The sequence below is a fragment of the Martes martes genome (assembly GCF_963455335.1).
Source record: "Martes martes genome assembly, chromosome: 1".
In the NCBI taxonomy this organism is placed as follows: Eukaryota; Metazoa; Chordata; class Mammalia; order Carnivora; family Mustelidae; genus Martes; species Martes martes.
Window position 1 is genome coordinate 74,099,215 of NC_137888.1, and position 24,079 is coordinate 74,123,293.

The 24,079-nt window shown below is 38.7% G+C and overlaps 2 protein-coding genes across 3 annotated transcripts in view; one reads left to right on the forward strand and one right to left on the reverse strand.

The window, feature by feature from the left end:
• The window catches only part of HPS3 (HPS3 biogenesis of lysosomal organelles complex 2 subunit 1), a 38,588-nt gene extending 34,369 nt beyond the window's left edge, over positions 1-4,219 (forward strand). The window contains exon 17 of the mRNA XM_080804442.1: positions 3,304-4,219. Coding sequence (XP_080660568.1) covers positions 3,304-3,431 — 128 coding nt within the window. The 3' untranslated portion in view covers positions 3,432-4,219. The remainder of the gene's footprint in view (positions 1-3,303) is intronic.
• Positions 4,220-4,844: 625 nt separating this feature from the next.
• CP (ceruloplasmin) overlaps positions 4,845-24,079 on the reverse strand; it is a 53,215-nt gene continuing 33,980 nt past the window's right edge. For both annotated transcript variants that reach the window (XM_080804422.1, XM_080804421.1), the window contains exons 10-19: positions 21,559-21,709; positions 20,052-20,264; positions 18,587-18,794; positions 16,891-17,030; positions 15,625-15,753; positions 12,461-12,567; positions 10,803-11,019; positions 10,264-10,403; positions 8,941-9,103; positions 4,845-4,987 (exon numbers count right to left, since the gene is read on the reverse strand). In XM_080804422.1, the coding sequence (XP_080660548.1) occupies positions 4,971-4,987; positions 8,941-9,103; positions 10,264-10,403; positions 10,803-11,019; positions 12,461-12,567; positions 15,625-15,753; positions 16,891-17,030; positions 18,587-18,794; positions 20,052-20,264; positions 21,559-21,709 (1,485 nt within the window). In that variant the 3' untranslated portion in view covers positions 4,845-4,970. The remainder of the gene's footprint in view (positions 4,988-8,940; positions 9,104-10,263; positions 10,404-10,802; positions 11,020-12,460; positions 12,568-15,624; positions 15,754-16,890; positions 17,031-18,586; positions 18,795-20,051; positions 20,265-21,558; positions 21,710-24,079) is intronic.

A 24,079-nucleotide genomic window follows, 5' to 3' on the forward strand; every position in this document is an offset into this window, starting at 1 on the left:
CCGTGGAGCTGATGCTTTTAAGTCAGTCTTTTCAAACACTTAACAAATTAACGTAGTCACAGAAACTCAGAACCTTAGTATTTTAAAAACTTGAATAGCCATTAATACAGTTATATTTTTATTGATGATCTGAGTGCTTAGTTTATTTCATATAGGAAATTCAGATTATTATTATTAATTATAATTGTAAGCAAGTATTGAGGAATAACTGGGTTCCCAAGGATTTAAAAGTTGAGTATCTAGGGGTACCTGGGTGGCTCAGTGGGTTAAAGCCTCTGCCTTCGGCTCAGGTCCTGATCCCAGGGTCCTGGGATCGAGCTCCACATTGGGCTCTCTGCTCAGCGGGGAGTCTGCTTCCTCCTCCCTCTCTGAGCGGGCATTGGTGGTATAGTGGTGAGCATAGCTGCCTTCCTCCTCCCTCTCTGCCTGCCTCTCTGCCTACTTGTGATCTCTCTCTCTCTGTCAAATAAATAAATAAAATCTTTTTTAAAAAAAAGTTGAGTATCTATAAATTATGCAGTGTTTTACAGCATAGGCATTGTTTGAATTTGCATAATTCATAGTCACTTATAAATCATGATAGATATATGGTTATAAATTTCTCTAGTCTTCTGTGTTACTGTCACTAGATAATTGTTGGCCTGATGACAAAGGGTGTGGTTATACTGATTTCAGTGTGCATAATCGAGTAGATATGGACAGTTCTGGAACTGTGTTTTCCAGCTGATGCGACTGGTTTTTAAAGTGTTAGGCAGAACCTGTGGCCATTGGAGGGTGTTTTTCTGACAATGCCTTAAGTAAAGTTGCATGCTTATGACCGGGGAGATGTGGTGGCTTGATACTACCTTTTTGTCCTACTCATCTCCCTGAGTGAATTTTGGGTTTTTGGAAGGTGGAAACATCAGGTATTTGATTGCCTTGTCCCTGTTGTGTCACGTTTATCACACAACTTGGAACCAATTATTTGTGTGGGTCACTTTGCAGAGCAACTATCCCACATCTCCGTACCTCAGCAACATCATTATCTCAAAGGACTTCATCCTTTCCTCATCCACATCCACAGCCACTCTACCCCTAACCCACCCATAATCATTCCTCCAAATGTTCCATTTTCCTGTATCATCAGAATATATCCATGCTTGTGCATCCACACGTGCCTAACTGTATGTGTGTGGCTCATAGGACTAAGTGCTGGGTGTGATTTATGTTTATTAGACTCCAAAACCCCAAGAGCTGGTATAGCATTTTATTCATTTTTCCCGTTGTGCCCTCCTCACCAGCCATATGCCTCTCCATAGGAAGCATTCTGTATTAACTGATTTGAAGGGAAGATACCTGAATAACTTCAGGTCCATTTCCAAGGGAGCTGTGGTGCACTGAGAGGACACCAGGACTAGAGGCTGGAGATCTGGAACTGAGTTCCAGGTCTGCAACATACGGAGTGACCAGAAGCAGCCCAGTGTTTTAGTATCCTGAGACTAATGAGAAGTTCCGGATTGATTCTAGAACAAACATTAGGCAAAATCGTAAGATGGCAAAGTTGGAGATGGAAGTCAGGAATCTATATAATATATACTTAGGAGCTTGGATTTCTTGTGTTTCCAATGCAGCGTTTCTCAGCTTTGGCACTCTTTACATTTTGGACTGCTAATTATTTTGTGTATATGCATTTTAGGACGTTTAGCAGCGTTCCTTGCTGCTAAATACCAGTAGCACTTCTCCAGGATGATAAAAATGCCTTCAGACAGTTTCAGGTGTCCCTGGGGAGCAAAATCGTGCTGGTTGAGAACCATTGCACCAATGCAGAGCCATTGAAACTGGAGCTAGTGATTGGCTTATTTCCAGGAAATACTTGTTACCGTTTTTGTGGTAATGAACTATGCTTATTGTTAAAAATGCTACTACTGTAGTAAATTACGAAAATGAAGTTTAGAAAGTCATTTAAAATCCCATCAGCCGGAAATAACTATTTTCAGCATCTGATAAATATTTTCTAGACACACTGGGGCATTTAAAGTCCTCTACGTGTTTAAGATATTGACCTTATTCTTGGAGTTATAACCTATATCAGCCCCTCATTGGTTGGCAGAAGAGGAGAATTGAGCAGTGGCAAGATTTTTGTTGGCTCTATAACCTTGATACAGTTCTTTTTATACCTAGGATACTATTTATAGGCTCCACATTTAGGCTAAATAAACTGGTTTGATAGGGAAGTATTGATAATTCATGTTTTTCATATAGGTTTTGCAAACTAGTTAGTAGTCATTGTTTATTAAGTTTCTATTAATATTTTAGATATGCATCATTGTATTTTATTTAATTCTCAAAGGACTCTAGAAGCTATCAGATGGTACCACCTCATTATAGATGAATAAACTGGGACTCAGGTTAAGTGACTTTCTTAAAGTCACAGAATCTGTCTGACTCCAGAGTTAGGGATCTTTCCCATTCATCACTGCTGATCCATTCATTAACTTTTTAGCAACATGGGCATGTCAGTCCTTTGTGTAAGGGTTGATTTAGGTTGCTGAATATTAGAGAAATGACTTTGGATGGGTGCGCACACATCTGAGCAGGAGATTTTATATTCTAGTCACTCTGCAGATAGAGTAAGTGGTGGGCAGGTGAGGATCACACAGGGAATGACACTGGTGTTTATCACCAACACTGTTCTTAAAGGTCACCCCCTCTCTTCCCAGCAGAGGGCAGCATGTATGGATCAAGAAGCAATGGGATCATAAAATTACATAGTTCTTTTTATAAAAATGTTTCCTAAATCCCTTTGTAATTAAAGATATACACAGGAGTACATTATTTTACAGTTTCGAAAAAAATGGTCGTAAAGACAGATTTGTGCTTCTTAATAACATGAAAATCTCATAATAGAAACTAATTTAGGAAAATGCCATCCATCAATTAATAGTATTTCCTTTCCTAGTAATCTTTATAAATTAGCTGCAATACAGCCCTAACATTAAAGACAGTATCCACATGATTTTATTTTTCTTTAGAGGCTAATAGAAGTATATTGAAAAAATGATGTTATAATCCAGCAATGAAACAGTAAATCAAAATTGCAGGGAACTAATATAAAATAAACTTAAAAGCATTTTAGAAAGAATGAGTAAGAAGTTGTTAAAACCATAAGTAGTCTGTGGATTTTAAAGACCGATCTTTTTTTTCCTTCCTTTTGTGATTATAACATTTTTTTGCCTGACTGAGCTTCTAATTAGTTGAGTGTTAAGAAAATTGGATGAAAGACAGACATGCAGTTCTAACTCAGATACTATGTCCTACCAACAGAAACTTTGTCAGTTGCTGCTGTGGAGCTAGAACTACGGGATTTCCTGAATGTCCTCCCAGAAGATGGCACTGCAGCGTTTTTCTTGCCGTATCTTCTTTATTGCAGTCGAAAGAAATCATTGACTTGAAGGTATCATTTGGAAAAATACCACAATGCCATAGAAGACTGGCTTAAAAAAAAAAAAACAAAAAATGGAATATCCAGTAAAAATGTAAATAAAGGATTTTCATATCGAATAAGCACATTTATTGCAGATGCTTTCAGGCTGCTTACCCTGTGGTGGTATTATTAGTTTGGTACTTTATGACCTGCATCCATGTAATTGTCCAGAATGTAAAAAAAATCCACAAAACTTAAGAATTTTTCAAAGAAGGTATATGTTTTTAAAAGTAGACACTGACTTTTATTCCAAGTAATATCAAATCAGTGTTGTTGGAGAAGTGACAATCTTTTTTACCCCAGAAACATTTGGTAGGTATGTTTGAAAGAATATTTCTTCTTGATTTTTCCAGATTTCTCAATTAGTTTACTCCTTCTTTCCCTTCTTGTTCTTCTTCTTGTTCTTCTTCTTCTTCTTCTTTGAATAATTTTCTTTGAGAAAAAGCTTAATGTTTTCCCACAGTAAAAGATTTCAAACTTTACTTTTTTGTTACTTTTAAAACTCGTGCTGTGGTTTCTCCCTGAACTAACGAAGTAGAAATTTAGAAACTTAAATGTCTTCTTGTCTGGCCATTAACATAATTTGTTGGATGCATGTTTTTCAGCCAAAGCCTTGTTCCTATTTTTTGTTGATGTGTACTTTAGCTCTTCTAGCTAGAGTATATGTGAAAATAAAGAAATATATCATTGTATTCACAGTGGTATCTTCTTTTTTAACCTGTTATTAAACAATTTTGAGTCCAAGTTCAGCTCATCAATAGTGTGCTTCGACTTTACTTAAGGCTGGGCAAAAATGCTACTCACCACACATCTGCCACAACTGTATTTTGAAACTTTTCTCCTGATGTCAGTGTTCATCTTTACCAGGATATGATCTGTAGAACTGTTTGTCAATTTTGCCTTTCTCCAGTTCCAGATTATTCTCCTTTTGACTGTCTCTTCAAGGGTTCACAAAATCCAGGTGGATTGGCATTATTTTAATTTTTTATTTTACCTTGTTTTATTTTATTTATTTAAAAATTATTTCATTTATATTTTTTAATTTTTAATTTATTATTATTTTAAAGTAATATTTTACTTTCTCGACACCTATGCCCTCATGTCTGCTGATTCATTAAGAATGATAGCAGCACCATGTTACAGGGATTGATGGTTGGAAACAATTCAATGAATCTTAATAGCAATCCTTTGAGAACCATCAGGGACAACATCTGGGCATCGATTTTGGGGGTGGGGGTGGAGAGTACAGTTTTATAAACTCCTGGTGGTGATATGAAGGACCTATGTAAATTAGTTATAATTGTATTAGAGTCAGTCATGTATCTGTTGATCTTTTCATATGAAACAAAGTAACAGTTTCCCTCACAAATTCATGAAAGTGTATGTTTTCAGTCTTTTTTTTAATGCTTATAGCCATTCCAAAGTAAACTTTTTCTTCATCACTTTCACGTACATTGTTATGAATATTTTTTCTTTTTTTTTTCCACTTATCACCAATTTATTTCTTTCAGCCAGACTTGGTCTCTATAGAAAAAGAAATTTTAAGACCATTATTAAAAACAGTACTGTAGTCCCCCCCTTATCCATGGTTTCCGTTACCCACGGTCAATTAGTCCAAAGGCAGACGTTCCTCAGAAAGTCAATATAATTGCTTAACGCTGTGTCACAATGTTTATGTCATTCACTTCACTTCACATTTTATCAATTTATACCATAACAAGAACAAAAAAGATTAGTATATCCTGAGGGATCAGGATGAGGTGTTTTGAGAGAGAGAGAGAGACACCACATTCACATAACTTTTATTATAGTACATTATTAAAATTGTTCTATTTTATTATTATTGTTGTTAACCTCTTACTGTGCCTAATTATAAATTAGACTTTATCATAGACATGTATGTATGGGAAAAAAATAGTTATATATAGGATCCAGCACTATCCATGGTTTCAGGCAGCCACTGGGGGTCTTGGAACATATCCCCTGTGGACAAGTGGGGGACTACTTGTATGTCATGTGGTTTTACTGTATTCTCATTATTAATATTAGTTACTTTGTTTATTATTTTTTATTACGTTATGTTAGTCACCATACAGTATGTCATTAGTTTTTTGATGTAGTGTTCTAATTATTCTCAATTCATTTCTATTTTTCCATTTTTTGCTTGTTGTTTTTTATTTAAAATCAATTAGTTAACATATAGTGTATTATTAGTTTCAAAGGTAGAGTTCAGTGATTTATCAGTTGCATAAAACAGCCATTGCTCATTACATCAAGTACCCTCCTTAATGCTCATCCCCCAGTTACCCTTACCCCTCCCTACTACCCTCCAACAACCCTCAGTTTGCTTCCTAGAGTTAAGAGTTTCTTATGGTTTGTCTCCTTCTGATTTCATCCCATTTTATTTTTCCTTCCCTTTCCCTGTGTTCATCTGTTTTGTTTATTAAATTCCACAATGAGTGAAATCATATGATATTTGTCTTTCTCTAACTTATTTTGCTTAGCATAATACCCTCGAGTTCCATCCACATCATTGCAAATAACAAGATTTCATTATTTTTGATGGCTCAGTAATATTCCATTATATACCACATCTTCTTATCCATTCATCTGTTGATGGGTATCTGTCAGAAATTTCCATTTTTTAAATATGTTTAAAAACATGTCTCATTCTGGTACTGCTTTAACTAAAGAAAAATTACTTTGCTCCCTGCAAGATCTTCATTAATTATAAAGGGAAAAATAGTAACTTTATAGTAAAGAAACCTGGCAGAAATCTCCTTAATCAAATGCTCAAAGTTAACATAATCAGAAAGGGAAAAAAAATCAGTTATCTTGTGCCTCCTGACATGTGTACTGAGAAAAACAATATCACTTCCATGAAAATCTTGCCAAAAAATGCATAACTTGAATCTGGTCATGAGGAAACATTAGATAGACCCAAATTAAAGGACATTCTACAAAGTGGCTGCCCTGTATTCTTTAAAAATGTCAAACTCAGGGCACCTGGTTGGCTCAGTCCGTTGAGCGACCAACTCTTGATTTTGAATCAGGTCATGATTTCAGGGTCATGAGATCAAGCCCTGCATCAATCTCTAGACTCAAGCGGAGATATTGCATGAGAATCTCCCCGCCCCGCCCAGCTCTTTCTCTCTCAAATAAATAAATCTTTAAAAAAAAGTCAAAGTTATAAAAGACAAAGAAACTGTTCAGACTAAGAAGACAAGCCAACTAAACACAACGTATGAGTGGGATCTTCTTTTTCTGTAAAGAACGTGATGAGAATAATTTGTGAAATTTGAAAAGGATCTGCAGTATTGAATCATCTTTAATTTCCTAATTTTGATAGGTATATTGTATTTATATATAATAATATTGTATTTATATATAATATAATAAATTATATATATAATTTATATATAATAATAAATATATATAAATAATATAAATAAATATATAAATAAAATAAATAAATATAATATATAAATATATATTTATATATAAATATATATATTTACTATATGTTTTTATACATATAACTTTTTATATATGTATTTACTATTGTATGTGTATTAGAGAGGGTGGGGGGCAGATAGGAGAGAGAAAGGGAAAGCAAATGTGGCTATGTAAAATGTTAACAGTTGAGGAATTTGGGTGAAGGGTATATGGGAATTTTTGGTACTCTTCTCACAATGTTTCTGTAAGTCTGACATTATGTCCAAAAAAGTTTAAAAATTCCTTTTCATTGGTGGTTAGGTATTTACCATGCAGAGTATTGGATTAGATTGCAGTAGTTACTAAAATACAGAATATACAGTCCCTGCCTGTAAGTAACTGAAAGCTAGGCAAATTTTTTTTTTTTTCCTACAGACAAAAGTCTATCTGACTGTAGTAGAAATGTCACAGTCTAAAAAAAAAAGTACCTTTTATATTTATCAGAGGAGGTCTTTATTATGCCTCCACTGGTAGGGGAAATGAAGCATTACATTAAGTATGTCAGAATATCTACAGTTCTTTTCTTATGATGTTTTTCATTGTGGAGAAAATTGCCTGTCTCTCTCATATTTGACTCTTCATCTTGTTCAGGAGTTACTGGCATTGAACCCAACAGTTTATTTGCCTCTTCCCATCTTCGGTGTTCTGGGGCTCTCAGTCCCACTCTTTGTAATAAAGGCTTTTATGAGAATCATTTTTTACGTTACCATGTATTTCTGTAAAACCCTGGAGCAGACATGAAAACTTGTCGTTTGCACTCACTGTTGATCTTTGAATGACTTTTAATTTTGGGGAGATCTATTTCTATATTTTCTTTCACTTATATGTCCCCTTTAATGCCCATTTTGAAGAGGAAACACAAAGCGTTGTTTTCTCTACATCATTTCCCCCTGTTGGATTGGCCATCACCAATTCCAACAATTCCGAACTCAAAAGACCGAAGAAACACCAAAGGCTGCAAGCACACACCAGAATTTCACTCTGTAGAATACATTTTGAGACTATTTACCCAGGAAAGGGCTATTTCTTTTCCTGTGTTTCCTGTGCTTCAGGAGGGAGTATTATTGATGGGCTGGGGGAAACAGGGAATTTAGATTCCATTTTTTCCCCTGGGATCTTTGCTATAGTCTGAACATTGGTGTCCCCCCCAAATTCCTACATTGAGAAACTAATGCTCGTGGTTGAGAGTAACTTGGTAGGGCCCTTGGGAGGTGATTGGGTCGTGAAGGTGGAGCCCCTATGAATGGGATTAGTGCCCTTGTCAAGGAGGCCCCATGGAGCTAGCTTGTCCCTTCCACCATGCAAAGATAAAGTAAGAAGTCTGTAACCAGAGAAGGAACCAGCCTAGCTAGTTATTAAACAGCATATATTTATTTTCACAGTTCTGGAAATAAATATATGTTGTTTAATGACTACCTAGTCTGGTATTGTGTTAAAGCAGCCTGAATGGACTAAAACAATCTCTGACAATGATCAACAATACTTTCCCTCACCCCTAGAAGTACAGAATGACATTATTTCTGCCTGCCTGACTACTTGAAATTACATTGATTTTGGGGGGGGGGGATGGGTGGGAAGAACTTTCTTGTGTGCCAAGTACACAAGAACAACTACGAAAAAAGTTAAATGTTTCCTAGTAAAAACGAAATTAAATTCTAAGAGTGTCTCTTTGTTAGCCTTTCAGTAAATAACATGACCACTCCCTTACATCAGTTTTAGGAATAACTGCATTGCCTCAGATTGGTGTCTGTTTGTATTAGCTGAGAGACTTCTGGTGCTGTTATCAGTACCAGCGATCGGAGGATAAGCTGTATCCCACACCATTTAGCAGTAAAAAACAATCCTATTTCGAGGTAGAGAAGGAAGAGATCAGGGCAGCAAATTCATGAATGCTTCCTATTGGGGGAAATATTTAGGCAAAGTAGTGCATCTTAATTATAAGGGTGATATATGACTTCTAGAATTGCTATCTCGATATTCACCTTCATTTGGCAGAACTGTGTAAGTAGTCTCCATTCCAGCATGAATGTGGTCAGTCACGTGACAGTGGAGTAACCAGATTCCGGGTGTCCTTGGAAACATTTCTAGAGTTTGGTATGTCCCAGGGAAAACGTCAAAGACATCAGAAGTATAAATGCCCCTGTGCTTAATTAGAAAAATGACAAATATTATATAATGTTTATTGTATGTGAGAGTTCATTCAAATAATCTTTCATTGGCCAGCTCAGGGATATTAGAAAAATGGATGAATATGTTAAGAAAAGAGAGAGTGAGAGAGAGGGAGAGAGACCCTGCACATTTGTATGTCCATACAAACAGTGAGGTATGTTGTCTTGGTACTGCTGAATACCTGGCAGGATGGGCCACGAAGTGCATGTGAAGGGAAGATGTGAGGAGAGTCCACTCACCCATTTGGACCATGTGGCACCTCTTACACTTCAACTTCAGTTTGCCTTTTATCATTGCACTTGAGTTACACGAGAGAATTTAGCTGTGCCTCATTTCAGTCCTAATCTCACTTTCTCTGAACCTCATCTGGATTAGCTGGTCTGTGACGCTTTATGGCAGGAAGGGTAATGCTGGGAGCAGGAAAGGAGGCCCAGGAAGAAACCAGAACCTGAGGCAGTTCAGGTAGAGGCTAGAGTAGACACAGAGTACTTGCGAGGGGGGGTGGTGGTGGTGAGGGGCGGGGGTAGTATTTCTGCAAGGACAGAATTGAAAGTCCCCTAAGAATATAACATTTGCGTAAACCAAAATACGGACATCAAAATGGCCTTTTCTGCAATGGGCTTTGTGGTAGTTTCTGAATATTTTACATTAACTCAAAGGTAAGAAAGAGAGCTTTTGGTTCCTGCTGAAATCAGCATTGGCTGAGAAGCAGAAGTAGCATGGAGATCTTGGGACTGATCAGTTGCCTCACACCAAAATGATAAACTTGTTCACTTTAGGCCATTTCAGGATTCAGAAGTTAGAACAGGTAGAAGTTATAATAAAGTCTTGGCTCTACCCTCTGATCCATCATATGGACATTCCCACCCTCTCTGCTAATGAGTCTATTCAAATGCCTCGCCCAGCAAATATGTGAGCAGAACTCCACGAAAACCCACTAAAAATCCAATGAAGAGCCCAATGTGTAACAAAGGTTGGTGACAACAATTGAAATTGCTGCATGGCACACTCTTTGGAAATAATTTAGTAGTCTCTTGAAACTTTTTTTTCGTAAGTCTCTCTAAGGAAATATTTTCTTCATTTGTGTTAAAACACTTTCCGATAGGGCAAGAATAATGACCGTGGATCACTCTTACCTGATACCCAAAGCTGTGGCCATGAAAGTGTACTGAGTGCAAATCTATTTCATTGCCCATTCCCATCAGGTACCAGTTGACTTCATCTCCCACGTGCATCGTGAGGCCTTGCAGGTTCCCGAACATTCTTCCATTAATAGCTGGGGAAATCACATGATTTTTTAAAACTATTTTTCATGATATTTTAAATCAGTAGCTGTTTCACTGACAATATGATTACTAGGTTAATGTATGGGACCTTTTTGAGGTAATAGAAGTTATTTCACTACAGACGGGGAAATGTATACTTTCAGGTCAATAAAGTTGCACTTTCTTTCTAGTCATTTAGCACCAAAATCCATAATCCTAAGTGTGAATTTAAAAGGGAATGAGACTTTGGAACGGGGAGAGAAGTTAATAGGTGGCTTTTGCTTTGAACAGAATTCTAACTCACATACAGAGTAAGGCAGAACTGGTTTATTATAAAATGAATAGTCTCCAAACTAATTTCATTTGAAGGAAGAAAAGGGGGAACTTAGGGTTAAAATAATGTCTCATACCATGCATTTTATTGCTTTCTATGAATTCCTCATCATCTTTGTTTACTTTCTCAGGGTGTTCAGAGTATGTTTTGATGTTGTCATCTATGTACCAGGATTCATTTTCATCAAAAACAAAAAACAGAAGGGAAAATTCCAGTTTTCTTATGGGATTGAATACTTTCATGTAATGTCTCCGGCAAACAATCAGTGGGCCAATTAATCCACTATAGAGATCCTGAAAACAAGCAAAAACATCAGTGATCCTTGCGATAGAAGTCAGCATTTCAGACAACTGGGACCTTGGGAATTTTAGAAGGACCAATTTAAGTCATAGACTTTGCCTAATGTGGTGCTGTCAGGTCAGTCACCTCCACTTGTAGGTAAGTTGGACTAATGGTGAATCGTAGATAGGTTGAATGGGTAATGCTGAAGTAACAGAAGTACGTGCAGAAGCCAAGTATTAGCTCAGCTAATGAACAGCGATGTAAAAGAATCCCACGGATGGTGTTGGATTGCCTATTCCATAAATTGAGTGCTATACCAGTCTCAAAATCCAGAGATGAATCAAACAAAGCCTGTGCCCTTCAGGAACTTAGTCTTGTAGCGAAAACAGAGGATGGAAGAAATGAATCACTTGTGGCAATGGAGGTTCATAAAGTGCAAATGGACACAGAAGAGGAAGACAACAATTGACAAATCTATGAGACGTTTGGTGTCAGTAATGGCCGATTAGGTCTGGAAGGCCTTCAAGCTCTATCATGTTCAGCAACTTTAGATTTTATCTTGTGGGTCATAGGGAGCCATTGAAAAATTGAACATGGCATGGCAACATATTTGCATTTTAGACCAGTCGTCCTGGTGGTGAGTGAAGGAAGGATTGAAGGAGGAAGAGACTGGATCCTGGGGGCCATTGCAGTAGTTAGGCAAATTACAAAGACCCGATCTGTGGAGATAGAGAGAAGGAATAGACTGAATTATATGTAAGTGGGTGGACTGCCTATGTGAGCCAGGGGAAGAACTAGATACTTCATACCCAGGGTTCCAGCTTGAACAAATGGGTAGATTTGGAACTTGTGGTATTGCTATAGGAAAGACAAGAGGTGGAGATGGATCTCAATTCCATGCTAGAGTGGCTGGTTTCCAGTGCTGGTGGGACATGCTTGTGGAGATGTTCAGTAGGCTGATATATAGCCAGGTCTAGAGTTTAGGAGAGAGGTTTGGACTCAAGATTTAATTCTACAAATGAATCTATGAACAAATTTTGATTTGCAGTTGTTGATGTTTTGTTGGCTTTGAAATATTCAGTCAAAATAGCTTTAGTTGTGCTAGATTGACTACTGAGATCAACACTTCTATTATCATTAATAGAGCTCTGAAATCATGTACCTCAGTTCTTTGGGTTTAATGTATTTTTATGTCAAAAAGGAAATAAAATAACTGCATTAATATTTAATTCTGTGTTACCCACAATCAGAAGTCATAGGGTTAACACAGTTACAACTTTATCCTTAAAAAGAAACAAACCAAAAAAATGAAACCAAAGTGAATTGTAGGAAAGCTTCCTTTCCTGGGATTTTAAGATCAGATTGGATCACAAGAAAACTCTGATCTCATCTCCCTTCAACTGTGTGCCTAATTTGGGGGTTTTCACAAAACACAAATGATTTAAAGTTTACCTTAACTTGGTCCACAGTTGAATAGTAAGCCCACGGAATACAAGCAGAATCCTTTATTCCGGCTCCAGATCTTTCTGGGATCTTCCATATGTAAGTGCGAATTTCACCTGAATTGATCAAGTGTTAATGTATCTGGTTATATTTGGTATATATTTGATATATAAATATATACTGAGTCTTAATAACTAGTGACCTAGAAACTGGAAATGCCAAGGTAATTAGTGTTAAAAAGTGGTAGAGCTCTAAATTGTTTTTAGGAATTTAGTCTTTTTTTTTTTTAAGATTTTATGCATTTATTTAACACAGGGAGAGAGATCACAAGTATGCAGAGAGGCAGGCAGAGAGAGAGGGGGAAGCAGGCTCCCCGCTGTGCAGAGAGCCCGATGCGGGGCTCGATCCCAGGACCCCGAGATCATGACCTGAGCCGAAGGCAGAGGCTTTAACCCACTGAGCCACCCAGGCGCCCCTTAGGAATTTAGTCTTAAGACAAACTCTAAGACATACTTTTAGATCTTCTTTGTCAGTCAGGGATTAACTAGCCATATATACACATGTACAATACCACCAAGCCAGAACCTGGCAATACCAATATCACAATTTGAAGGAACTTTATAACAGATCTTTTTTTAGCTTTAACTCTGTTCCTGTAAAACACGGTCTTCAACCATCAAGTGATTTCCCCCAGTGTAACACCTTCCCCAAGACTTCTCTGTGTTTGTACCTGCATGCCGTGTGTCATTCCTTTGGTTTCACCTTGGCCTCCCTTTTCTCCTTTTTCACCATTATCTCTAGTGATTCCACAATTCCTGGTGCAGAGCCATTAGCTCATGGGATCTCATAGGTCACTGACTTGTCACAGTGACCTCTTCTCGGGTCTGTCCCACTCTGTCATACCATATACATACTGTCACATACGGATCTCATAGGTCACTGACTTGTCACAGTGACCTCTTCTCGGGTCTGTCCCACTCTGTCATACCATATACAGCTCTGTCACATACAGGACACTACCACACCCTAGATCTTGACGCTTTGAAGATAGCCAGTTGCTCTACCCTCCTAACTTGCCAAGGCCTTGACCTTCTTCCCTGTGCTCTGGGCTCTTCTCCAGGCTGATCTCTGCTTCCAGTCACCTCGGGGGTTCCTATCCATCTCCTCACCAGACCTTGACTTTAAGCTGTGGCCTTTTAAACATCCACTCCCTTTATGTAGACCTCACTGTTACATATTCATGCTTTCAGACTCTCATTAGCCAGAGTCTGACCAGCCTTTTCGAGGGAATCAAACAGGACAGGAGGGATGGTCTCAAGAGATGTGGTAGACTTGTTCTTTTTTCCTCAAGTCCTCCATCTTACCCACCCCTACATCATCACCTTTTTTCTAAGCAAAACCTTTCACTGAGAATATAGAGCACAGATTCACCACCTGAACTTATCATCTTTTCATCTACACCCTTAAAATCTCATCAGCCAAAAAATAATGTTTGCTTTTCTTCTCCATTTTCCAACCTGCTCTGCCACCCATGGTGGATGCCCCAAAGCCTGGCGCTGTCCTTGACTCTCCTTCCCTAATGCTCCCTAATGCCTCATCTTTCAGCAGGGGTTGTTAGCGCCACCTTTAAAATACAACCAGAATATGACAACTTACCACCTCAGCTGCTTCCACCCTGGTCCAAGTCTCTTTTTTTTAAAACTCAGATTATTGCAATAGTCCTCTAACTGATCCTTGATTCTGCCCTCGTCCTCCGCAGTCACTTAACCCACATGTCAGCCAGAAGAGGACTTTACAGAGTGTTCATCAGATCATCACTCTCCAGCTCAAGCCCTCACATGGTTACTAGTATAAAATCTAAGGTTCTGACTATGGCCTCTAAGGTTCCCTTTCCTCCTCCTGCATCCAGCCCCCTGCCCTCCCTGGATCTCATCTCACATTTTGTCCCCTGTTTGCTCTGCTCTGGCCTCTAGCCTCCTTGCTCTTCCCATCTCAGGGCCTGGAATGCTCTTCCCCCATAACTACCTGTAGCTCATGACTTACCATTTAGGTGTCTTCACCAGTGGTGACTCCTCAAAGAAGCCCTCCTGATCACCCTACTTAAAACAGTGCTCTTGTTACTTCCTCTCTCTCATTCACTTTAATCTTTTCCATAGCACCTTTTATACATTGATACTACGTATATTTATCTCTTTTGAAAGGATATGAGAGTCACAAGGGCAGGGCTTTTTATTTCTAATGCCCTGAATTCACACGACCAACTTTATAGTGTAATTTATTTTTTCTCACCCATTTTTTCTCACTTGCCAAATTTGGGAACTGCTAAATTACTAAGAAATAGCCCTTTCCTAGAAGCCAGCTTTATAACTGAAAGAAGAAAAATATAGTTTTTAATTAAAGGAAGTGTATTTAACCTCTTCCAGCTTTTGCACTGTGTTAGCTGAAGTTACTGCATTTCCAGTACATGCCAGATATTGGGCTAGAATTGGGGAGTTTAAAATTCCATGTGGTGGTCTCTGCCCTTAGGACCTTGCCTTCAGCTACCGGCATGGAAGCATTCAACCACACACAGTATGCGGTAAATGCTGTGTGGGTGTGGAGAGATCATTTCTGCTCATTCCACCTTGAGTATTTGCAGATACAGTACTCGCAGATGCTTTCCTTACAGTTCTGTGCATCCCTCTCTCGTTCTCTCCCTCTCTCTCTTTCTCCCTTCCCTTCCCTTCCCTTCCCTCCCCTTCCTTTCCCTTTCCTTGTATGTGCGTGGAGGCGTACACACAGATACACCTCCCTGCATGCCCTCTTTTTAAAAAAATTTTTAAACTTTTTTAAAGATTTTACTTATTCGAGACAGAGAGCGGGAGAAAGAGAGAGAGAGCACAAGCTGGGGGCGGGGATGCCAGAGGGAGAGGGAGAAGCAGACTCTCCACTGAGCAGGGAACCCAGTATGGGGGCCGATCCTAGGACCCTTAGATCATCACCTGAGCTGAAGGCATACTCAACCGACTGAGCCACCCAGGCGCCCCCCTGCATGCCATCTTAGCTACTTCCTTCTTCACTTCCTTAAGACACTCATTTGGAAGGAATACCTCTCTGATAACAGTCATTTGTGGGAAGCCTGTAAAGTCTATTAAAATGCCACCCCCCACTCCTCCCACCCCCGCCATGAGTACCTGGTAAAGTTGGAGTAACTGTAGAACTCTCTGTTTTCACTCCATGGGCATGTATTGAGTAGGGCCTTGTGGCCATGTTTTTAAAGATAATTTTAACTATGTTTCCAACATCTGCATGAAGTTGTGGACCTGGCAAGAGCAAAAAAGAAGAGTGGCTTATATACCTATCAGATAAGAAGTTCTAACTCAGTAATAGAAGCAACGATCAGGTAACTTCCTTAGCATGAAGGCAGGAGTCATACTAAATTGCCAAATTGCTTCATATTAAACTACTCTTGGATTTTCACCTGGTCTCAGAGGATTCAGAATAAAAACACTAGGAATGGTTGCCTCCAGAAATGGAAACCAAGGGTGCATTTCTCATCAAGGGTCCTACAGGATGTTTGGGCCTAAAAGTCCCTTGTAGGGTAATGGCCTAATCCTGCTGAGTCAGCTATGACCCTACCCTGACCAAGAGTCATTGGGCAGCACTTGCTCTCATTTCTCTGCATTTGGACTTCCAGACCTTCCTGAGTGTGAATTTGTGGCAGTACAGCATTTGGAAGGGTGGGTGGCACCACCCCTCCTATTTCTACCTTCTTCTGTAGCCAATCTTAGCTAGTCTGCTGCTAAGAATTTCCACAACCCAGCAACAATGCCATTCTCCCTTGGGCGTCTTATTTCAGGGGCTGAGGATAACACAGCTCAGGGCATCCTCTTAGTATGGAAATATGGTGGGGTTGGGAGTGATGTTCCCTGCACTTGATGATTTTCCAGAAAATTCCCAAGACAACCGTTGGTCAAGTTCTTAGACATTCTCTCTTAAAAGGATTCCTGAAAAATCAAAAGCAACTTTTCCCATGCCTTGTGTATGGTAACAATTTTTTCTTTCTTTATTTCCTTGTCTCTGTGTACATTTTTTTCTCTTGGAGTTAACTACTAGATGGCAATTTAAAAAAAACTAATAACTATGATTTGGGAGCTGGAAGAGAGGTGGAATAACAGAGAGAATCTGGTGAAGATTTTCATTGGAAAATAATTTCTAGGAATTTCACCAAAATTCACAGGCATCATTTTGATGAACACCAGACACATATAATTTCACTAGCATATGGGATAATACATTGTTTCTGAGAAAAATAAGCAATAATTTTGAAATATTTTTAGAAAATACAGGCTTCTCATTTTTATTATGGAACTTTTATTTTTATTTGAATACCTTTGACTATGAACTGGGAAATTAAACCCTTGGATGCTTAGCTACCCCACACCCGATGATTAGAGTACCTAGAATTCCCAGATGTTCTTCTTCAGCATTTCTCTCCATGGGAACTCTGAACGTGCTGTCAGTGTATTGTCGATACACAACTTTCTTGTATTTGGAGCCTATGTAGAATTCTTCCTTATCTAAAAATGCATTCGAAACACTTCAAAAAAACAATACACACACTAAGGTTAGTAACTGTCTTGATGAAAGTGGAAACCGAGTTTAAAATTTTGACTAAAACCACAGTTTTCATTTAAGTAATTATGCGAATTTTTAATAGCATTCTCCTATTCCAGCAAGAAAGAGTAAGACTTTGAAAACAGATAGGCATGGTAGAAAGTGCTCCTTGCTGGGAGGAGAGCCATCCAAGACCTGTGCTGACTCTTCCACTAGCTAAAATGACCTCCAGCTAGTCATTTCCTGGTTGACCCTCAGGTTCCTCACCCCCAAAATGAGGTATGAGATGAGATGATCTTAAAATTTCTCTGTAGCCCTAAAATTCTGAGCCTAGATTTCATCCATGAAGGGTTCTCTGGTTCCTGCAGTATTTCTAGTTTGTAAGAGCTGAAATGGCCCAGTGTTTTCAACCACTCCTTTTATCTTAAGTTTGCAATGACTCCTCATGGCCCCTGTAGACTTTTTCTTTTTAAAGATTTTTATTTATTTATTTTAGCAAGAGAGACAGTGGGAGATTGCAAGCAAGGAAAGGGACAGAGGGTGAGGGAGAGACAGAATCCCAAACAAACTGCCCACTGAGCACAGAGCTTGAAGTAGGGCTCTATCCCAGGACGCTGAGATCATGACCTGAGCCAAAATCAAGAGTCGGTTGCTCAACTAACTGAGTCACCCTGATGCCCCAACTCCTGCAGCCTTCTGACTATTTTACTCCTGTCACTTGAAATAACCTTTCACTACTCTATACTGCAAACATACTCCCCATTAGTTAGTCAAACTAACCAGCTTAGCTACAGGTTACCAGAAATGTTGGGCACCCCAGATCCGAAAACATGTCTGATCTCTCAAATCATATCCATGAAAGCTTAGTGCATGATGTGTGAGATGATGGAGGGAAGAGTGGTTGGAAATGTCTTCAAGAAGTGTCTGGTGATAGTGCTCAACGTGCAGTTTCCAAAGCTCCAATAATGATCCTTTACTTATACTTATTCACAATGAACTTATTTTTTACATTTCTAAAATGTTCATGTTGGTGGTGGTTTTGAAGCATATTTTCCTATAACTTCTTAGAGGACATAGACCATGTCTACTATACTGCCCTCAAGAATAAAATATTCTTCACACATAATGGTTTTAAGAATGTAAAAGAAGAGATTACTGAACCGATAAGGAACTCTCTGAAGGAAAAATAAGAAAAGCAGCAAACGGCTGATAAGGAAATAATATTTAAGGTTTGAATTTAGGCATTGATTTTTGTTTAACAATCAATAGCAAGATAAGGACACGTGAGCATAAGAAGACAATCCAACAGAAAAGAAAGAAAGAGTGACTACAAAGAATCAAATGAGACAGATGGAAATTTTCCTGTGAGAAAAATGCCAGAACAGAAATTAATGAGGAAAGGTTCCTGGGAGGCATTCTGCTATGGTTCTGTTGTTACAGTTTAATGCAACTGTTCGTGTTTCTAAAATTTAGCATAATTCTTAATTCTCTGAAAGAGAAAACTAAAAAAAAATTGGGAATCCGAGTCTGGAGATTTACTTTTGTTCTTGTAAGTGATGCAGCTCCCGTTCCCATTCCCTGCTTGGAGAATAATCCCATTCCACCTCTACTGCTGCGATGTAGTAGGTCCTGTGTGACAGGTAGAAGCTTAGATTGTCAGACTGTCCCCTGCATTTGTTCACAGTGTATTTCTGCTTCATGCCTCCTGTGTAGTGATCAGTTGTTAGGCATTCAACATCAAAAGTCCCTGGAATGGTAAATAAGAATGCGTGTCACTCCTTTGCCCAGCACCTTCTATGGCTCTTCAGCTCACTCAGGATCAACACGTGGCTCAGGTGGACGATCACCTCAGCTACCATTCAACTCTATTCCAGTCACAGAGGCTTCTTTGCTGTTCTTAGAACAGGTCAAGTGTGTGCCTGCCTCAGGGCCTTTGCCCTTGCTGTTTCCTCTTCCTGGATGTTCATATCAGCTACCACTCACTCTGTTCTAGTCACAGAAGCTTCTTTGCTGTTCTTAGAACAGGTCAAGTGTGTGCCTGCCTCAGGGCCTCTGCCCTTGCTGTTTCCTCTGCCTGGAATTCTCCTCCCTAAAATATCCACATAGCTTATGTCCTCACTTTATTCAAGCTTCTCGTTAATTGTCATCATCTCAAAGAATTGTTACCCACCTTCCCCCATCAATCACAAGCCCCTTTTTCTGCCTTATTTTTTCTTGATAATGTTTATAACCACTTGAGATATATATATATATATATACATATATATATATATACACATTTATATATAAAAATATACTTGCTTCTTGTCTGTCTCCCTGCATTAGAATTTCCACTTCACAAGAAAAGGCACTTTATGTCTTTTGTTGACTGTTGTATTTACACTTGTCTAATGAATGAAGGAAGAGGTGACACTGGACTTGTCTTATGTTGTAGTGGTATATGATGAACCAGATAAAGCCTGAAGTAAGTTAGTGTGTTTCACATTTTGGTTAAAGTTCTTTCTTTCTTGTTTCAGTTTGTCTTACTCATTCAGAACCAGGCCACAGGTATCTCTGAGGTTGCGCGGCTATCATTCTAGCATGGGACACTCAAACACAAACAGCCAACAAACCAACAATACATGAAGGCTACAGAGAGATTACCAAAAGTCTAACTCCAGAGCTGTTAGAGAAGTCATTCCCTTTCTAGTCTGATTTGCCCTCTATCGTTAAAAGGAACATAACTTAAAAAGAAAGCATCCCAAGGACTCTATTATGTGGAAATGGGAAAAACCACAGTCTGCTCTTCACTTGTCACTCCCTCCCTTCCCCTCAGCAGGCAGGAAATGGACCTATCTGCCACATGCTTAGCTAACAGTGCCCCAGACATGCTCTTCAAGGGAGGGAAGGGCACACACTTGGGAGGCTTGGGGAAGGGATGAGTTGATCACCCAATCCAGCTTTTTAAGCCAAAATGACATGGATCCATTCAGTGGAGACTCGTCTTGACTTTAAAGAAATGTACCTTCAGTATCAGGCTGCATGAGGAGTGTAACACTTGTTTGAGGGAAGAGGTTTGCTGTGTCTCTTCTTTCTCCTTTTGACAGATACGTGTTTCCTGTGAAGTAAATCCCGTGTACATCAGCCTCATTTCCAGCACTGAATAAGTACCACATGACTGAATCTCCTTGGCACATGTTGAGACCAGGCTGATTCCCGTACATGAATCCATTCATGGCTGTAAAAGTCGGGAAATAATATTTTGAAAGTGATTTATCTTATGTCCTCCTACATGACAACATCCCAGATTTTCCAGAGCCAACTTTGTTGATCTAATTTTTGAGAGACCCATTCATGCCACCCCAACCCATTATGCATCAGGAGTGTCTCTGCAACCCCTTCCTGTACCCAGCACCCTCAGAACATCCCTGGCCAGAAGGGGGAGAACTGAAGGCAGGGTTCTTGAAGTTCTGCAATGTTCTTCCCAGCTAACCATTTCTTAGTTCTCTTAAGAGTTGGATTTGTGAGGACCCAAATGAATGAATAATAACAGCTATTCCTGGGCACTGCAGACTGGGAATGTGTTTGTTGCTCTGGATGGAAAATTGTCTGATTCATCTTGAATAACAGGGAAGAGTGAATGCATAAAGTTTTCTTTCACTGCTCTTACTAATAGGTAATAATCTTGACTTCTCCAAAATGTAAAAATGCTAACTCAAAAGAAATATTATCATGATCATGACCAGTATTGATTCAGTTAAAAAAGCAACATGAGTTTTTAACACAACTTTACATTTGTTTCTTCTTACTATGGTGATTTTCACATGTAGTCCATTAGCAGTGTGGCATTCTGAACAATTAGTTCACTGTCTCTAAACCTCTAGAATTATTCTGGGAATGAAAAAGAAAATCTGATGCTAGGTTTCAATTAAATAAGAATTTCTGGAGGTTGCCCTGAGCATTTAAAAAATAGTTTTAACAGTTCTAATAAAACTCCCAGGAGAATTCTAATTTGTAGTCAAGGGTGAGATTCATTAAAGTTCATTGACAACAGAGGCCATATCTTTCTTTATTTTGAATAATAAAATGAGGTTGTCGCTATTAAACCACAGATGAGAAAAGCATCTAATCCAGTAGTTCTCAAATTTAGGCATATCACAATGATGTAGAAGGTTTTGTTACATAGAGATTGCTGGTCCCACCCATAAAGTTTCTGATCCAGTAGGTAGGAGTTGGGGCCCCAGAATTTGCATTTCTAACAAGTCCCTGGGTCAGACTAAAGCTGCTGATCCAGGGACTACATTTTAAGGACCAGGTATCTAATTGATAGATTTTATGTTTTATTATTTTAGATTAAGCAAAATGAAAAATAATTGACTGATAACTTAAATATTAATATTACCCTCAGAGTTGTATTTAATCATTTGTTGAAAATTAATCAATGGGCAAAGTAATTAGCATTTTGGTTTCATTAAAAGCGTTACACGGGCCGTACTGAAATAACTTAATATTGGCAGGTGATGCATACTCACAGTGCATCTTATTAGATTCCTGAAAATCTTCATCTTCCTTATTCACCAGATGAGGTGCGGTTGTAAACATTCTAATATTCTCATCCAGGAGTAAACTTTCATTCTCATCAAACACTGTGGGAAACAGGAAGAACTCCTTGTCTACATTTTTCTGTAAATTGAGACAAGAATAATGAGGTGAAGATAGGACAAGTGAAGCAGAAAGACTTAGCACACAGTACTATTGGGGCACAAATTCACAAAGGAAGTATAAGAAGTTTCCATTCCTCTTTGTAGATGGGGCTCATGAAATAGTCCAGTTGATTGCCAGAGTTTTCATTCCTATCTTTGTAGTAGGTTTTTGATTCAACATGATCTAAGTCTCTCTCTGCACCTACACCTTCTGACTCCTCTCCTCACCTTCCTTCCAGCTCTGCCCATACCACTGAACACACCAAAAATAGTGACTAAAATAGGGGGGAAAAGGTGCCTGTGCCAAAAATTAGGGAAAGTGTCATCTGCATTCATGAAAACTCGAAGAACTTCTGTAAGGCAGAGCAGGGGAAGCAGATAGAGGGAGAAATCCTCTTAAGTGAAGAAATAGTCTGTCAAAAAAAAAAAAAAAGCCTTCTGACTGAGGAGGACCAGAAATTCACACAATCTCCAGTCATGTGGACAAACATTCTCACTTCCTCTCTCGCTGTCTCTAGTGAAACATAAACGAGCAGAAATGCTATCTGGTCTATGGAATACGTCAGTAGTTCAGAAGAAGGCAATCAGTCCAAGAAATCAAAACATATGAGCCCCTGAAAACTAGACACTCCCTCAAAGAAAAGTTTAGAGATTATTGCACATCTTTTTTCTGAGATAATTTTTTTCAGATGAAAAATACGATTATCAAATTTTTAAAATCCAACTAAAACAGAGACCTGAAGGTTAGATCTTATAGATAACTGAGTCTGTGATGGGGATAATTTTTAAAAAATTTTTTTTATTTATTTGAGAGACAGAGAGAGTTGAGGGAGAGGTAGAGGGAGAGAAAGTCTCAAGCAGACTCTGCACTGAACATGAAACCTGATGTAGGACCTGATCCCATGACCCTGAGATCATGACCTGAGCTGAAACCAAGAATCTGACAACTAACTGACTACACCACCCAGGTGCCCCTGTGATGGATATAATTTTAAGGAAGCTCCCATAAATCAGAAGATTGAAAGATGGAAAATACATACATAGTAATGATTTCAGAAAGAGAGACATTATAAAAGGGGGAAAAGCAATGATAATAAATAATAGTGGAAATGTTTACCATGAGAAACAGAAAATTCAGATTCAAAAGGTTCACTGAAAACAAGGCAAAAGTAGTTATAGAGATCTATGCTTAAAAATAGTCTGGCAAAATGTCTGAATTTCAGACATAGACAAATTTCTACAATAAGTCATTTAAAAAATGTTATCACAAACATTGGATGTTTCTAGTACAATAAATGTCAGAAGAAGATGGAGTAGCATTTATGTTTTTGAGGGGAAAAGATTACGATACAGAAATTCTATACCTAGCAAAGAACAACAAAAAAACATTCTCATGTGTATAGGGATTGTAATAGAAGACTGCTACATTCACTTGTATTCTGATCTATAGAGAAAAGTTCAGTGAAAAGTATATAGGCCATATTTTCCAATTACAATGCAACAAAACTAAAAAGTACTAATAAAGGAACAAAAAGTTAATAAAATTAAATAGATCATATTTGATCCTAATAACTCTTAGAGAGGAAGCAAACATGAATTACTAAACATTTAGTAAGCAATGTCCATGACAACAAGGCATAATGCATGGGATACACTAAACATATAAACTGAAAGTCTGAAATACTTTTATTTTTTTTATTTTTTATTTTTTAAAGATTTTATTTATTAGACAGAGATCACAAGTAGGCAGAGAGACAGGCAGGGGTGGGGGGGAAGCAGGCTCCCGCTGAGCAGAAAGCCCAATGTGGGACTCGATCCCAGGACCCTGAGATCATGACCTGAGCCGAAGGCAGAGGCTTAACCCACTGAGCCACCCAGGTGCCCCTGAAATACTTTTATTTTTTTAATTTTTTTAGAGAGAGAGCACAACACTCATGTGTGCACAGGGGTGGGGGAGGGGAGGGGCAGTAGGAGAGAGAGAAAATCTTTTTTAAAAAAAATTATTTATGTATTTATTTGACAGAGAGAGAGTGAGAGAGGGAATACAAGCAGGGGGAGTGGAAGAGGGAGAAGCAGGCTTCCCACTGAGTAGGGAGCCTGATGGGGGGCTTAATCCCAGGACCCCAGGATCATGACCAGAGCCAAAGGCAGATGCTTAATGACTGAGCCACCCAGGTTCCCCAGAGAGAGAGAATCTTAAGGGCTCGATCTCATGACCCTGATATCATGACCTGAGCTGAAATCAAGAGTTGGACACTTAGCCAACTGAGCCACCCAGGTACCCCTTTTATTTAAAGTAAAACCAAATAAAAATAAATGTTTGTAAATATCTGAAAGTTTTAGAAAAGTA